At 41.2% G+C, this 16,777-nt stretch overlaps 2 protein-coding genes and 1 long non-coding RNA gene across 4 annotated transcripts; 1 reads left to right on the top strand and 2 right to left on the bottom strand.

Moving 5' to 3' along the window:
* The first annotated feature begins 543 nt into the window (after nucleotides 1-543).
* Nucleotides 544-8,795, top strand: LOC135495387 (G-protein coupled receptor GRL101-like). 2 transcript variants are annotated; one of them, XM_064783940.1, is made up of 3 exons: nucleotides 544-617; nucleotides 1,178-1,955; nucleotides 3,078-8,795. In XM_064783940.1, the coding sequence occupies exons 2-3, from the start codon at nucleotides 1,212-1,214 to the stop codon at nucleotides 6,378-6,380; spliced, it is 4,047 nt and encodes a 1,348-aa protein (XP_064640010.1). In that variant the 5' UTR covers nucleotides 544-617; nucleotides 1,178-1,211; the 3' UTR covers nucleotides 6,381-8,795. The 2 variants fall into 2 exon arrangements, with proteins under 2 accessions (XP_064640010.1, XP_064640008.1); XM_064783938.1 differs by having other exon boundaries at nucleotides 550-672.
* Nucleotides 8,796-10,687: 1,892 nt separating this feature from the next.
* Nucleotides 10,688-13,618, bottom strand: LOC135496058 (endothelin-converting enzyme 1-like). The gene is made up of 4 exons (XM_064785167.1): nucleotides 13,567-13,618; nucleotides 12,785-12,952; nucleotides 11,861-11,937; nucleotides 10,688-10,787 (listed from the first exon to the last, which is right to left on the bottom strand). The coding sequence occupies exons 1-4, from the start codon at nucleotides 13,603-13,605 to the stop codon at nucleotides 10,688-10,690; spliced, it is 384 nt and encodes a 127-aa protein (XP_064641237.1). The 5' UTR covers nucleotides 13,606-13,618.
* An 8-nt stretch (nucleotides 13,619-13,626) lies between these two features.
* On the bottom strand, nucleotides 13,627-15,010 carry LOC135495366 (uncharacterized). The gene is made up of 3 exons (XR_010448549.1): nucleotides 14,957-15,010; nucleotides 14,264-14,315; nucleotides 13,627-13,777 (listed from the first exon to the last, which is right to left on the bottom strand). It is a non-coding gene; the product is annotated as an uncharacterized LOC135495366 (long non-coding RNA).
* Between the last annotated feature and the right edge of the window lie 1,767 nt (nucleotides 15,011-16,777).

The following is a 16,777-nucleotide window of genomic DNA, read 5'->3' as shown; positions in this document are numbered from 1 at the left end:
TGATGATATTTGATCACTAACACGCGTATTTGATGTATTTGTTTGAAATAATGACCATGCCAATAAGCTGAACTAAATCAGGTAAACTGTAAATAAAGGCAGTTCAGTCAGCTTTGTCTCCGGTTAATGACAGTGGGCCAGCGATAAAACCAAGTCGACCAGGCACCCTTTCGTCCCATGCTCCAATGCCAATAAAGTGCAGTCTCAGTTTGCCAGCATGCAATTCCGCAAAGTTCCGCAGTGAATACACTCATTGAGATTGTTTCTGGTCCTGATTTGGGGATTGGTTGACTCAGTTATTTACTCTTTGTTTGGTCAACACTGTCGCTAAAACAGGTCTGAAAGGTTATCTAAAAAGTGTAACGCCATCATTTTCAAACATTTGATTTTGCATTAGATGATTAAAATCCACGGCATTTATTTTTCTATTTATTGTGTGTGTCATGTGAGATTGCGCATGCGTATCCTGGTCCTTGTCATGAAGGCAGACACAATATCACAACAGTGGCGGCCAAATGATTCAACAAATCACTTCGTTCAAGGCGCCACTGTTGAAGCAGTAACCGTTTGTATTTCTGTGACTTACGTGAAGAAATCCGAAGACTAATACGCTTCAGGTAAATAACCCACCTGCTGTCATCAGAGATTATATGTCGTCCGAAGGAAACACAGGTCAGTGGCGAAATGAGTGCGAATATGCTGAAATCTGTATGAAATATAACCTCTTAACGCTGCACAGATGCTAATTCCTGTTTGTCATCCTGTCCTCGTTTAAAAAAAGTCGAAGCAGGACATCATTGCAGATCGTTACCTTTTTGGATGCTTCCTCATGTCAAGGTTTTAAATACTGATTTTGAAGAAATGCACCACATATTTTCCAAACTACTAAAAAACCTTGGTTACAGCATATTGTTGTTAACAGTGCTACATCGAGTTGTCCCGCCAAACACCACTCAGGCGGGGCTGGCATTTCCACTCTGGGTAAAGGTATTGGTTGACCTTTGCAACACACTGGGTGATATGAATGACGACCAGCAAATGCTTTTACTTCAATTTTGTACAGAAAGGCCTGTGTAAATGTACATGAAGTTTTAGATAAAAGTATTTGCAAGTCTTCATAATTAGGAATTCACTTTTTTAAACTTGCACATCTGTAATAATGTCTGTTTTTTTCCAGGTTGCAAATAACACAATATTACATAATATTGGGGATGGGGAAGCCAGCGAACGTGACTATCATTTCCATTCTGCTGAGCGTGTTTATGTGTCCTGCTTATGGCCAGACTCCGCCGACCCCAACCGTGACAAGGCGGAATTGTACTAAAGAGGAGTGTGGAGATTGTGTCAACTGTCAAGTCTTGGAAAACTTTGGCAAAAATGATAACTTTCCCAGGAACGAAACGTTTGATTGTTCGACAGCCGTTCCGACATATTGGGAAGTCGAGGCAAAGTATGTATCATTTGGTCAGGAAAGTGTAGCTGGGGTAGAACTGTCAGTAAAAGAGGAGGTAAACTTAAAAGGTTATTGTGTGAATTCAACAAGAAAGTGGAAAGATGCATTTACAGTGGCACCAACATTCTACCGAACCATGTCATCGAATATAACGATAGATTGTCCCACATGTTCGCGGAAAAAAAGGTGTAACATGTTGGTCCGAGAATTGAGATACCGTGTTCCAAAAAAGGACCCGAATTATAAATGTCCAGAGGGTTGGCTCCAGCAAGACCATTTATGTTATGCACTGTACAGGAACGCTACGACCTGGAATAAGGCAAACGAACATTGCGAAAGCAGTAATTCAAAACTGGTCAGCATCCTCGACGGAGAGGAGTTGTTAAACTTAAAGCATTTTTTCACATCATTTTGGTGGCCGGTGATCAATGAGACATCATTTAGATCAAATGAATGGATTTTCATTGGACTCATTGGATCAGGTAACCGGAACCCTGCAGAGGTAGGTTATCATATTTATCATTTCAATGTGATGAACCATTCCAACATTAGAGGGGTTTTGGGACGGACGTACATGTCGTCCCTCTAATGCCATTCGAGGTCGCCATAATGAAAAATCAATCAGAGTCCACAGCGTCATGACGACTGTGACGAGGTCGCGCAAGTGGTAGAGTGAATCGGCCAAAATAGTTCTCCTCAAAATAATCTCACAAGTCGATATTTGTGCGATCTTTTCTCCAATCGTTTTTATATAGTTCAATAAGTTGATAAAGAATGTTTGCAGCTGACGTTATCGTTTGAATAGCAGTTTTTTAAAACCTTTTTGAATCGAGGTCAAGAGAAATAGTTTTTGGCGCCAATGACGTCACCAATGGCGGATTTGCACTGGAGTTTGAGTCGATTCTTTTCAAGAAGATTTTTTTAATTTCAGTTGCAAATCTGTCAACTGGAAATTGTGTGGCGTCCAAAAGTTACATTTAAGAATAAACTAACTTTGAAGAAAGCGGCCAGGTTGTTTTTGCAGAGCGACCCAGAAAGCCGTGTGAACATTTTCTTCTGATAAAGCCTACCAGACAATGACACTTTCTATCAATGGTACAGTCGTGAAATGTCTTTTTTTTAAAGAGACACTGTTTAGAACACTGTGCCCTTTCATTTTTCGGAACATTGGTTGGTGAAAATTTGATGGTTTTTATAAGTTTGAAATGCCCGATTTCAATAATGAAGTCAGCAGTTCACATTGAAATCGAGAGTTCGATATTGAATTTTGAATGAGCTTTCTTGGCTTTCGTAAATTTAGGCAAGATGTAAACACTGACGATTGATTGGCGCTCATTATTTTATGACGTCATAGAATTCCCTGACTGTTGCGTTCTGAGCAATGATATACTGTACCAGCTACATTTTCGCAGGCGTTTTAATTTTACAGTTTTCGCGAATAACCGTTTCGCGAAAATCACGAAAAACATTTTTTTGATCAGAAAAATCGCACGGAAAGAAAAAATTACTTAATCCGCGAAAATAAAATTTTTATTTTCAGAAATATTCGCAAATCTCGGGAAATAAAGAGGCGTTGAAATTTGGCGGGTAACAATGATACACTTATTTGTTTGTTTATTTGTAGGACCCCGGTGAATATGCCAATGCAAACTTCAACTGGACAGACAACCATCCAGCTACCTACTTCGAATGGTATCAAGCCGTTGACGATGCGATCGTTGACGACCTTTGGCAAGCCGTCTTAAGTGCTTACTCTCAACCAACGGCCATTGGCACTTGCAAGTGCGGTGTCATGTTCGTCAACTACGCCGTCTTCAAGAAAAGCTTCTGGTTCAAAATTCCTTGCAGTTTTCCAATTGAATGTTCGGCTTACATCTGCAAAAAAGAAGCAGAGGAAATCAGTAGAAGAGGAGGAAAGGACAATAAAACCATGGAACTACAAGGTAAGATCGCTGAAAATACATCGACAACTGTTTTAGGTGGTTGCGGCAAGGGTTGGACTCTGTACCAAAGGGCGTGTTATTTCATGTACACGTCGACTGATCGTCTTAACTCTGGTCCCACTCCGGAGGAGACCCTTCGAAAAGAATGCACGAATCAGAAAGCTGATGTCGCCCCAATCGATAACCCAAACGAGAAACAGATAGTTCTGCATCTTTTGAAATTGTGGCGGCACTTGAAAGAGTACGGGCCAGTGTTGTTGCTGAAAGAGGGCAAGACGATTATCTATACGGTGCAGAATACGAGGGAACAGGCGGACTATATAGCAAGGCTGGACGAAAAATATGCGAAGAAGTATAATGTGAATGTTTCAAAAAATCAAGAGCCTTTGCGGAGCGTTATCTGTACGAGATTAACTGAAACTCGACTTATAATGTGTAAAGCCAACCAAAAAAAGTGCAACGATGGAACTTGCATTAACCCCAATTTTGTCTGCGATAACATCCCTGACTGCCCAGATAAATCCGACGAAGAAAGCTGTAACACCACTCATGTACGATTCAAAATGTTCAATTGCGCGAATAATAAGACAATCCCGTATTCATTAACCTGTGACTTCATCAATAATTGTGGCGACAGGTCGGATGAAACATTCTGTGAACACAAGCCATGCGATGGGGCACAATTCAAATGCGAAAATGGTCAGTGTATCCATGAGGCCAAGCGGTGTGATCTCAACAACGATTGCGTAGATAGAAGTGACGAAAAAAACTGCCGTACACGGGATCTTAAGCAGAAGGCTTTCCGGTGTTATAGTGGTAAATGGATCCCCAACTCGATGATAAATGATATCTATGGTGACTGTCCTGGCATTGCATCGGAAGACGAACTGCAAGATTGGTCAGCTCACTCACTGCTGCGGGCCATGTTTACGCCGAAAGCAAAATCAAAGTACTTAGAATCGAAAGAGGACTATTTCTCTTTCTGTCCGAAGCCCAACGAAGTGCGATGTAAATATGAATTTACGACTTGCTTCAGGCGTGAAGACATTTGTGCCTACGATTACGACAAATTCGGTGTCTTGACTTCGTGTCGAGACGGCAGCCATTTACTCGACTGTAAGGACTTTGAATGTCCGGGTAAATTCAAGTGTAATAACTCGTATTGTATCCCTGTGAGAATGCGCTGTGATAATACAGTTGACTGTCCTCATGGGGAAGATGAAGTTGGCTGCAATAACACAGCCTGTCCCCCAGGTTTCTTTAGGTGCCGAAACGGGATTTGCCTTGATCAGAACGAGGTTTGTGACGAACGAGTTCATTGTAATACGTACGAGGATGATGAGACGATGTGTGGTGACGTCATAACGTGTCCTCGGCTATGCACTTGCCGTGGTTTGGCCATTGCGTGTACAGGCGCTGGATCTTTAGAAAACCTGACTACCTTAAACAGCGCTGCTAGATTTCTCAATGTTTCCAATACTCATATGAAGATTACCCCAGAAACATTTAAATCGTTCCACGACTTGGTGTATTTGGACATCTCACATAATGATATCATACAGTTACCGCCAAAAATATTTGAGAACAACCCAAACCTCCAGCATGTTGATTTGAGTCATAACAAATTGACGAATATTGTAGCGGACACATTCTTGGGGCTCAAGAATCTAAAGACTCTGATACTTGTTAATAACGAGTTGACGAATCTCGCAAAAAACGGTTTCCAAATCATCAGTGAACCGTCCAACTCTAGTGATCAGGACCACTGCTTTGACGTGCTGGACCTGAGAAATAACAATTTTGAGGTCAATCCCCTGGAAATCCTTGAACTAAAGCTAGTCTGCACCAAATTATTAAAAATGGACAGGTTTGACCTCTGTTGCGCCGCTGAACGTGCTGTTAATTGCACACCAAAGGGGGGCGTGTTCTCCTCATGTGATGACCTAATGGCTAACGACACCCTTCGTTACTCCATCTGGGTCCTCGGTATCATGGCATTGTTGGGTAACCTGTTTGTCCTATTCTGGAGACTCCTCCACCACAAGCAAGGTTTAGGGGTGGAAAACCTACTTGTGACGAACCTTAGCATTGCCGACTTCCTAATGGGCGTGTACCTCCTAATCATTGGGGGTGTCGATGTCCAATTCAGAGGCGTATTTGGCGTGAAACAGGAGATGTGGATGTCGCACGGTCTGTGTTACTTTGCTGGCATCATCAGCCTGATTTCCAGTGAGATATCTGTCTTTTTGCTGGTCTTCATCACGGCAGATCGGGTCATAGCTATTGTATTTGCTTTCAAAATGGAAAAGGTCACATTGAAGCAAGCAGCTATTGTTCTCACAGTAGCTTGGATAGTCGTTATAGGAATGGCTTTACTGCCGTTACTTAGCATGTCCAAAAAAGGCTTCTTTACCAATTTCTATGGTAGTAACGCAGTATGTCTACCACTCAGTCTAGGGAAGAACGCGTCCGATATCTATGGCGTCATTATTCTCACTCTCAATCTCCTTGCGTTCATCTTCATCGCAATCGGCTACATTGCCATCTATTCCGTCATCAGAAAATCAAGAAAGCAAATGGAGCATTTCGGACAAAAGCGTGATACCTCGAAGGAAATGGTATTTGTCAAACGAATGTGTATGGTGATTGCCTCGGATTTCTGTTGTTGGGTTCCAATCGTGATTATGAAGTACTTGGCTTTAGGTGGTATGACCATCCACCCTATTGTCTCAGCTTGGACTGCTGTCTTCGTCCTCCCTCTTAATTCATCACTTAATCCCTTTCTGTACACAATCGCCAGCCTGAACGCCTCTCGTGGGCCTGGCAAAGGCAAAGGGTCAAAAGAGAAGTTTCAATCCACCGATTCCGTCGAGACTCTGAACTCTCACCTTGAACTTAGCAAAACCAAGTACTCTGCTCCTCAAGATGGAAAATTCCCAACTACGCCGTCAGAAAGCCCTGCTAAAATTCTTGACAAATGTTAAGCCACAAAAGGTCAAAACTGTACCGCTGTAAAAGGAATGGACATCCTGGCAATGCAGGACCCCATACAATAGCTGTGTATTGTCAACGAATGTGGTTAATGGTTTGGTTAGGGTTAGCTACATAATCTTCAACAAAGGAACTCGGCGACTCTGTTCACTTTAACAAAAGGACCGGACTCAAGATTCCGGGAGACATGCATTTCTTTTACACCGGGCAATGCTGCATGTCGTATAGCAAAAATGCACACCATGTTCTATACATGTTAGTCCAAAGCATTAATGTATACCTGAATAATGTTACGATGTTATTGGTGTGGTTAGAATACGTTATGAGATCGTAGGATGTGTCAATGAAATAGTGCCTAAGCTGGGTGCACACAGAGCTTGTGACTGCGTGATCGCAGCTGCAAGCCGTATCCCCCAAAGTCATGCGACGACGCAATCCTCTAGACTGTTGCGATCATGTGTGACATCGACGTCGCCAAATCATCACCAATGTTTCATCTCGCTCCTTGTTCCATTCTTGAACCATGTCTGTGGGCGCTGCCACTTGAAATCATGTGGTGTAACAGCAACGATTTGATTGGTCGAGAGGTAATAGATTGTCGGCAAATTCTATCAACGCGCAGGCGAGCGGTGCAAACTGCTTGCGCAGCCTTGCGTCCTATGGCTGCGGCGAATACGGTTCCGACTCAAATCATTTTGATCCTTGCGATTCCGACTGCGTCCCGGGACGCAAGAACTAAATGGCTGCGGTCTCCAGTGCACACAGATATTTGCGTCCTCGCAAAGAGCCTTGCGGCTGCGATCACGTAGGCACTAAGCTCTATGTGCACCTAGCTTAATATATTGTAAATGTTGCAATAAGTGGCTGTTGCGGGAAATCAGAAAAGGCCTGTTTTTTGATGATACCATTTTGATTGATACATCGTATCAAAAGCAAGAGTTGTATTTCAATGGAACAAGTTAGCTTTTACTACGCTTCGACTTATCATGAATGGATAAAAATCTACAGGCCTTTTCTAACGGCCCGCGAAGGCCACTTATTGCAGTGTTTACAGTAGCTCATTCGAATGCTTGGCATTTTAGAGCATACTATATTTTCTTAACTGCATGTATCATTTTGCATCCCTTTGTATCAAAAACGTCGTAGGTTTTAATCGAATTTTTAAAGAAAATGATTAATGCAAAGAGCCAAATATTATTTATTGAAACGAAAAACTGGAACATACTTTTCGTGACCAACATATCAATAGATTATAGAAAAAACTATATTGTTCTCGAATTTTTTTAAAAGAATGTGGCAAAAATTGAGTTTACTGCTTCTGATGTAATAGCAAACATGAACGAATTTGCCCGCAATAATTCTTGAGGGAATGCTTTCTGAAAGAAAGAAAATACATGTACATGTGCTATCAAATGTTAAATAAGCATCAGCATTCAAAGATGTTTACATATGTAATGCTTATGGTTGTTAGTTATTAACATCTGTAATTCTTCTAAGAATATACTCTCTTTTACACATTCAGAGGTCAGTCCTTGTAAACTTGGTAATACCACCCACTATTAATTTTGTAAGGTCAAATATACCAATATAGGCCCTATATAAATCCCGATTGGTCAGAAATTCATGTACCACCTGTTAGTTATGCTGAAAGGGTGGATGTCGTCCTGGGTGCCGACAAATGGTACCCAGGTTCGAGATCGACTGGACAATAAGCACCCTGGGTGCCATTACACTAGACAAATAGCACCCAGCTTCTTTTTGCCTGGCTTACGGATCTTAGGGACGAGGACGTTTCTTACAATCTCGTTTTATCTCGCGCCGTGGTACTTGTGGCATTAGCAGTGCGCGAAATAAAAAGAACAGATAAACAGAAAAAAACGCGTTTAGGCCTATAGGTCTTTGAAAGCACATTTCGGATGATTTATTCAGAAAAGGTATATAGGAGAGATATATCCGAAATGTGCTTTCAAAGACCTATAGGCCTAAACGCGTTTTTTTCTGTTGATCTGTTCTTTTTATTTCGAGCACTGCTAATGCCGCAAGTACCACGGCGCGAGATAAAACGAGATTGCAAGAAACGTCGTCCCTAAGATCCGTAAGCCAGGCAAAAAGAAGCTGGGTGCTGTTTGTCTAGTGTAATGGCACCCAGGGTGCTTATTGTCCAGTCGATCCCGAACCTGGGTACCATTTGTCGGCACCAAGGACAACATCCACCCTTTCAGCGTTAGTAATAACCACCATTTGAAATGTATTCTGGTAGCCAATGGAACATAGAACTGGGCTGTGTTACCCGTCAATCATGTTTTATGTACACTCTTGGGACTGACCACTTAATGTGTAAAAGAGAATGTATATAATGCTAAACATTGTTAGTTACTAATAAATATAGGCTATACTTGTCTAAGTCAGATATCATCCGAGTTACATTGTATGCATAATACTGGTAATATCCGACTTGCATTCGTATTTTATTTGCTCGAAATCTGATGAAAAAGCTGGTACGTCACAAAATCGTATATCTTGTAAGGGGTTCGGCCAATACCCCAAACACCCCGTATGATCAAAAACATACTGCGCTTACACCACGAAATATTGTTAGTAAGATATCATATAATTCGTAGTTGGCAAATGTTCATAATAAACGTGCACATAATTAGTTGGTACACTGTCGTTGTTTGAGGATTTGGAGGTTTTTCACCGTTCACACACATACGAACTACGGTGTCCGAGTCGGCATCGTAATGGCGGATTGAAGTAGCCGAAATGCCTTGCGCGCCAAGCAAAACTTCATCAAAATTTTGTGATTGTTTGAATCCATCGAGTGCATCTGGGTTTCTTTATCGTCTAGTACAGCTCACGACAGTAAAAGGCACTCAAAGATTGAGGATATTTACTTCTTACATTAGGCAGGTTTCGAAACCCTCACGACTGACAAAGAACGAACTATGACGGTCAGTGGTGTTCTCAAGACCGATACTTATTCTCTTACGCTGCACTCGCAGATAATCTTTTGTTTACTCTTAGATGTACGAAGGATTAGGGGAAATTTTCCAAAACAGGCGGTGATAAAGGAATTTACACACATCTACATTGTACTCGTGCAGTCCAAATCACTGCTATCCCTAAATTCGCGTCGTTGGTGCGTCATTGACGCGCTATACCCAGCGCGTAGGTCGCACGTAATTTACGGGAAACATAGAGATATATAAGCACGTCATCGGTCATTCTCCAAGCATCGTCAATGGTGTTCAACGTTGCCAAGTCTCACTCGGCCTACTGACTTATATTACGAATTTCAATGGGTGCATATAGAAAGAGTATAGGAACGAAGACCGGGAGAGTGGTCACCGGTGCGTCGTTGACGTGCAACTCGCGCGTACGTAGCGCGTCAATGACGAGAAGCAGGATGGATGTCATTTGTGATTTGGACTGTAGGCCTACTTCATCGATCATAGCTCCTCGTAGTTTGCGAAACCTGCCTAATGTCTATAATAATGCAAAAATCAACCAAATATTTAATACTACATTTGACAATGGGTGATATGAATAAAGACTAGTAAATGCTTTTATCTAAAACTCCATGTACATTTACACTAGGCCTTTCTGTACAAAATTGAAGTAAAAGCATTTGCTAGTCTTTATTCATATCACCCAATGATGACATTTAACCAGGAAAATGTATTGTTCTGTACTAACTTTTGTAAAAATAGGTGCAGTGCGGTAAATATTCCAGCGTTATGGTTCTAATGGACCAAAGCGTGCCAGACTCCGTGAGTGGGACACGTAATCACTGGGAGACAAATCTGATTGAACCTTGCTATTTACATTTGTTCTGCTGCGCATCATGTGTTTATTTATCTGCTCAATACAATCATTCAAGTGAATCTGGTCATCAAATTGATCAAATGTCGATAACATGTTATCGTATTTGAACATCAGAACATAACAATAATGGCGTTACCAATGTATCGTCCATTACAACTCAATATTGATCATGTTATGGTGTTCTTACTGTCAATAAAGATGATTGTCAGTGATGGGGCGCTCTCTCTATTCAGGTTTAGTCACGCCCACTCAGGCACCAGCAGATCCTTATCTCGATTATGATACAAAATCCGAATTCAGTATTTTTTTCTTTCATTTTCTTCATTTCGCCGAAATACCTTTGGGGGATGAATAGTGTTGAGTTGGTCAAAAACCTTGGTTTTTCAAATCCTCTAAAACTTTTTTTTTTCTGAATGAACCACACAACTAACTTAAACTATTCTGTGTCGTCTGCTGTCGTCTGCTCATTTCCGCTCTACCACAATTGACATTTTTCCGTAGGATTCATCGGACTGCCTTTGGGACATTGAAAGGCTGAGGAAAAGTCATCGGTATTCATCACCAATCCCTTGACTCTGTAAATAAATACGAAATTTAGTCTCGATTTGATTCAAGACAATTTAGGCCTAGACACTCTTGGTTCTGTTCTTATATTATGTTGAATACGCACTATCATCAGGAGCTTAGCAATATTTTCGGCCGGGGGTATTACACTTTCACTTTTTCGGCAAAAATCATGATCAAAAACACAATTTTTTTTGTGACTTTTTTTGGAGGGGGGGGGGCAATACCTATCTAGCTTAGCCCCTACATATTATCAGTGTCAAAGTCGAAACCAGATGGAAAATTTATCTCGTGGTCACATTCAGCATACAGTGCTCTGCTGCACATTGGAAAAGGTACAGGAGTTGTTCATATTCAATAGAAATGTATAAATTTTTTACATGACATTTTAGGCCTACCGCGGCAGTTTCTCTTTTAAGCTGCAACTTCGAGAGGTCAGAAACTTCACTTTTGGTAAACTGTACACGTAACAGAGAAATTATCACTACGATATTTTGCCGCTGACTTCACAAAAAGGTAATGCGCCTTGCATGTACAGTCTAGCACATAATAATATCAACACACCTAAAACTTATGATATCTCCTAAATTATAAATTCAACCGTTTTAAATGCGGTTTGCACAAGGTTGTCGCAAATGTTGTTGTCATTGTTTTTTCGTCGTTTTTTTCATGAAACAAAAAGTTTTCTTAACTTTTGTATACTGACAATTGCATAATGAAGACAATAATGCACTACATTGTAATCATGATCATACAGACAACGACATATGCGACAACCTTGTAAAACCGCACTGAAATTGGTTGAATAGTTTAGGAGATATCATAAGTTGTATAGGTGTTGATATAGGGAGTTTCAGCAGGGGTGAATTTCACGTTCGTATGACGTATCCGTATCAGTTTTGATACGTATGACCGCTACACAAATTAAGTTACATCATACGTAAAATTGATACGAATAAGTCATACGGGAGAGATTTTTTTTTCTTTGTTGAAACTCGCTTGTACACGGTACGTGAACAAACTCCAAACAGCGGGAAAACTTTCCCACTGTACACACTGTTTGTCTATACATGTACAAACGTACCTTGCCATTGATGGAGTGTGAGGTCCCACTCTGGTAATGTACAGCATGAACAGCCCGGTGCTCTCCTGACAGAATGGCTATGAAGAAAGACGAGAGTACAAACATACTGAACATTGCCGGTGTATAAGGAGAAAATGTCCACATGGGAAAAGTGTCCGGCCCGATTGAACTCGGACAGATTTTGGTATATGGTTCTGCAAACGCCACGACCGTCATTAGAGAGAGCTATGTGACGGTCATGGCCTCATTCTATATCCTTTGCACACTTCAAACTTCTACACCGGTTTAAAGTAATACGAGAGAAAAAAACTTTAGAATCGAGTTTTATTACGACTACGACGGCATGTGTTCTTTTTGCTCTAAGACAAAAATGATGAAGCCATTATTTTGCTTTCTCGTGATGTCCCGCAGGAAGTAAACAATCATGCCCAGCAAGATACTAGGAGAGTTTACAGGGGACCAAACCGATCTGGATCGATCCAGATCGGTCTAGATTGGTCTGCCGTGTAAATGCGCACGAATATGATCTGGTCTAGTTCGATGTACAAACTCGATGGGTGATATGAATAAAGACTATAGCAAATGCTTTTATCTAAAACTCCATGTACATTTACACTTGGCCTTTCTGTACAAAATTGAAGTAAAAGCATTTGCTAGACTTTATTCATATCAGCCAATACGACATACAAGACTTATCTGGTCTGGTGTGGTTGGGCCTGGTTTGGTTTGGTCCCGTTTAAACGGCCGTACTGTAATCCGCCAAATCTTTGCGCAAAGATTCGCAAAGAAAAATTAATGGGGAATACCGAAATATATTTCGTTATCCGTCGAAATAAAGATCGTCAGATTTAGATTATTCAAAAAAACTCGCCAAAATATTGGAATAGGCACGAAATTTAGTGGCAGTTCATGTACTGTACATACCTGGACTGCTGCGAGAAAAAACAGTTTCTTCCACGTCATGGAGCCTGGCATCCCCACCAACATCGCTTCCGCGCCGTTCCCTGCTCTCCATGACTCATAAGCCCGGTAGGCTGCACGGATGCCCCCTGCGTCGGCGATGTTTTCGGAGAGGGTTAGGTTACCAGATACCTTGAAAATGAAAGGGACCAAAACGTATTCAGATTTCCTTTTTTTTCATTTTCAAGACACCGGATAATCCGATCGTAAGAAACGATCGGCCTTTTTAGCGAGTTATATATCGTGACAGTATGATTAATCGTGTTAATTCATTAATGGAATTTTTCATCTACTTTATGGAACTTAAGTGAGTTTCCTCGATGATTTCACATAGTGACCAGTCTGCAATTTTTCTGAAATTGAGATAATAGCGCCATCTGACTTGTACTAGCCATTTCTACTTATAGACACTAGTTATCAAGGTGATATTCAAAGCCTTGTCAATTCTATAACTCTTTAACCTCTATTCATGCATTTCGTGCCATTATACTCTTTCTGATGTAACGCACAGAGTCATACTACACGGAATCTTTGAGTGCAGTTTTCTCAAAGTGATAAATTTGTTGATTGGTCACTTCGTGAAATCTTCGACAGTTTTTCTCTCTCAAAAATGCGTATTTTCAGATTTGGCCCATCGTTAAGACTCAAGCGACCATTTTGACGAAAAAAAGACTGAAATTTCACCTCAATACACCACAATATTTAACATAACATCTTCCCCCCGAAAGTCGTACTGGTTTTCTTACATTGAAACGTTTATTTTCCCGAGGAATGTAGACGGTCATATTGTCGAACTGCTCAACGAAGCATTGTTTCCTCTCGTCGAACGCTTGGATGGATTCTTCTGACCACCAAGTTTTCTTCTGACCGATTTCGTCAAACTCACGACCTCGTGTATCATACCCGTGCATAATTTCATGTCCTATCACCGATCCTAGAGAACCAAAGTTGATATACCTATCGATAAGGTAAAAAGGAAACATAACGACGTTAAGATCAGGCGGAATTCGCAAGGCAAACGATGTCTTTAGGCAAACCGAAGACCACTTGGCGACGATCAATTGAACAGAAGGCCAAGGCGATATGGTTGCCACTGGACACATGTTCCTGAGGGACTTGCTCAGGACAAAGGGCCACGGGCGACCTGTCCTTCACGTGAACTAACGGGGTATAGGTCAAAGTAAGTCAATATCAATGAGTGCCACACGAATATTCTGAGAAAAAGTGTTTTCTATTAATTCACTGTGTTTTAGCCCAAAGTTATAGTTTAGATTGTTGGCTACCGGGGTATAACTACTTTGACATATAACTTCTCTGATGTGGACCACTAAATAGCTGATCCATCAACACACACGTCATTTGTACGGTACCCAGAGATGTTAACCAGTATACCTTCCAATGTACATGTAATGTACTACGATTGATACGCTGCTGGCGACTTACATTGGTCCGCCAACTGTGTAGAATGGTTCGTCAAGTATACCGGCAGGAATTTCTGAAATATACGATGTGTATTACATGTGTGTGATACTTCAATACCCTGAGCACGATTTGCATTGCATTATGGGCTTCGTCATTCGATACTGGTGAGTAAAGAAAATACCTCAGTTGAAGCCACCATGCTCGGCTGCAAATATAAAAACACACGAAACTTGCTTTTGTACGAATGTAATTTCATAAAGTTCGAAATCAATAAATTTTTATAAACTAGACACATTATACGGCGAATAAAAGTGTCCAAATCATATTTTACCCGCACACTTGCGTACGCACATGTACGTAGATTGAACCTACATGTTCATATGTAAAATGAACAACAACACTGGTATTTTTTTACTACACTGGTAGTCGCTATTGCACCGACTGTGAAACTAGTTGTTTTAAATATCGAAATAGTGATTCTTTACCATTTTAATGTTTTTTTTACTAATCAATGATTTGTTTGACTACTATTTATAACTAAATTTCACAGTTTGTGCAAAAGGAACTACCAGATTTATAGTTGTTTTTACTTAACAAGTTTGAAGTGTGAAATGAACGCCCCTTTATATGTACACTTGGCAATACCAATATCGTTCTTGTCCATGTTGTACGATTTTGTCAATTTCCCTCACCATTTCAATAATGTATACTTACGGAAGATATTTCCTGCCAAGTGGTATTGGGCGTTTGGCATTGATATACCTGGTATTTCCCGAAAACTGGAAAGATCAATAGCAACAATTGTGATTTGGAATGTACTTTTACGATTTGACGATATGTAGTTATTTTTATCATTGAAACGTGTAAGGGAATAGCATGGACGAAACAAGGGGTAGCTTACTCAGTACCCATCGTACCATAAGTCCTCGCCCACTACCCACCCAAATTTCGATATATGTCCCATTGAGACGTTCGATGTTATTTTAAGTGGTTCGCCCTTTTTTCATGCCATGATAATCTAGAATTCTCGCAGCCCAGACCTAGTTTTATTGATGCTGTCGTTCCGTGTCTGCTGACACAGGCCATTGCTTTATCACAGGCGCGTGAAGGCGTTCAATCAGCAATTAATCGATGCACACAGAGACTTCCAATAAAAATACTATAAATGGACTCTGATGCACACAGCTGTTTTGAGGAGGCTGATCGGTCGCTCACTGTTTGATTCTGTTATATTCGTGCCCTTGTGATTACATGGTGTGTTGAGAAATCAGTGTTGGCTGAGAGAATGTCCTTCGCTCTGCTCATTCGAGAATGATAATAATCCTCAATGGTTTTTACTTACTACAATTCTTCAGTCCACACCGAGTTGACTGTCCTGTAGGTTATTTTGCTATACCATACCAGTGCATTCATATAACTCTTTACGAAGTCAGCACGCGAGAGATACTGAAAGAGTATAGCAGGTCGAATGTGGAAATTGATACATAATTGGCTCTTACCGAACACTGAGGGTGTGGAGCTGATAAGATATAGGCAAAAAACTGACTGGAGGTGGCGGCCGATGTTTTTGGTGAAGTGAAACTCCTCCTGAACGGTCAGGTTTTTACAACTCTGTTTTCTGTCCCATTGTTTCAGTCAAATTTCATTGATTGCAGACCAGGCCTACCACAGAAATGTCCTTATGATACCCCCGGTAGCCGGTCGAAGCCGAAGTTATAATGAGAAAAAAAGAACGGCCGCACCATTGCGGACTCAATACCTTTCTTCCCCCCAAACCCATCTTGCCCAGCTATTTCATACCGTTTTACGAAGAAATGGCTCTCGGATTTTTGGGGATTTCACACAATAACGCAGCCGTTGAACAAAATGTTATATCTCATCTGAAACTTCAAGGTCCGAAGTATCCGAAAGTACTAATTCGCGCAGAATCGGATAATGTTTCATCAAGACTGAGCCATATATTTTAAGCAAAATACCGACGAAAACCCAAGCCATTCTCGTTGGTTTTCTGTGCATTGTCAGCTGCTCCTGAAACGGACTATATGAGGTACCTTTGGCGTCATTTCGTTGACTGCCGAGAGATTCATCAGCAGATCTGCATGTGATGTCAAAGTTCCCATCCTGGAAGCTTTATCCATGATCTTATCTCTGGTCGTGGCCTCGACCCAGGTGGAATCTGCTATGGTGTCAAGAAATGCCTGCCGGACGTAATGCATCATGTTCTTCACCTGAAAAAAAACCCAAGTTGATAAAGTTGATTTAAAGTTCTTTAAGTACCGCTACTTAGCGCTCAGGACGGGCAATCATGTAGTTCACCATCTCTGCCAACTGGGTGCCCATTGGCTCCTTGGCGAAGAGAAGCAAGTAAGGTTGAGTGCATTGCTCAAGGACACAAAAATAAAATAGCGCCTGTCAGTCCTTCCGAGAGTCGACACCACGACGTCCTGATTACGAGCCTGGTGCTCTAACCATGCCACTTATCGCCCATCCGTATTGAGGCCAACCTTTTATGAAATTTCAGCCATCTCAGTACAA

This window comes from Lineus longissimus, chromosome 11 (genome assembly GCF_910592395.1).
Source record: "Lineus longissimus chromosome 11, tnLinLong1.2, whole genome shotgun sequence".
Lineage (NCBI taxonomy): Eukaryota > Metazoa > Nemertea > Pilidiophora > Heteronemertea > Lineidae > Lineus > Lineus longissimus.
This window is presented reverse-complemented; position numbering and strand designations above follow the sequence as displayed.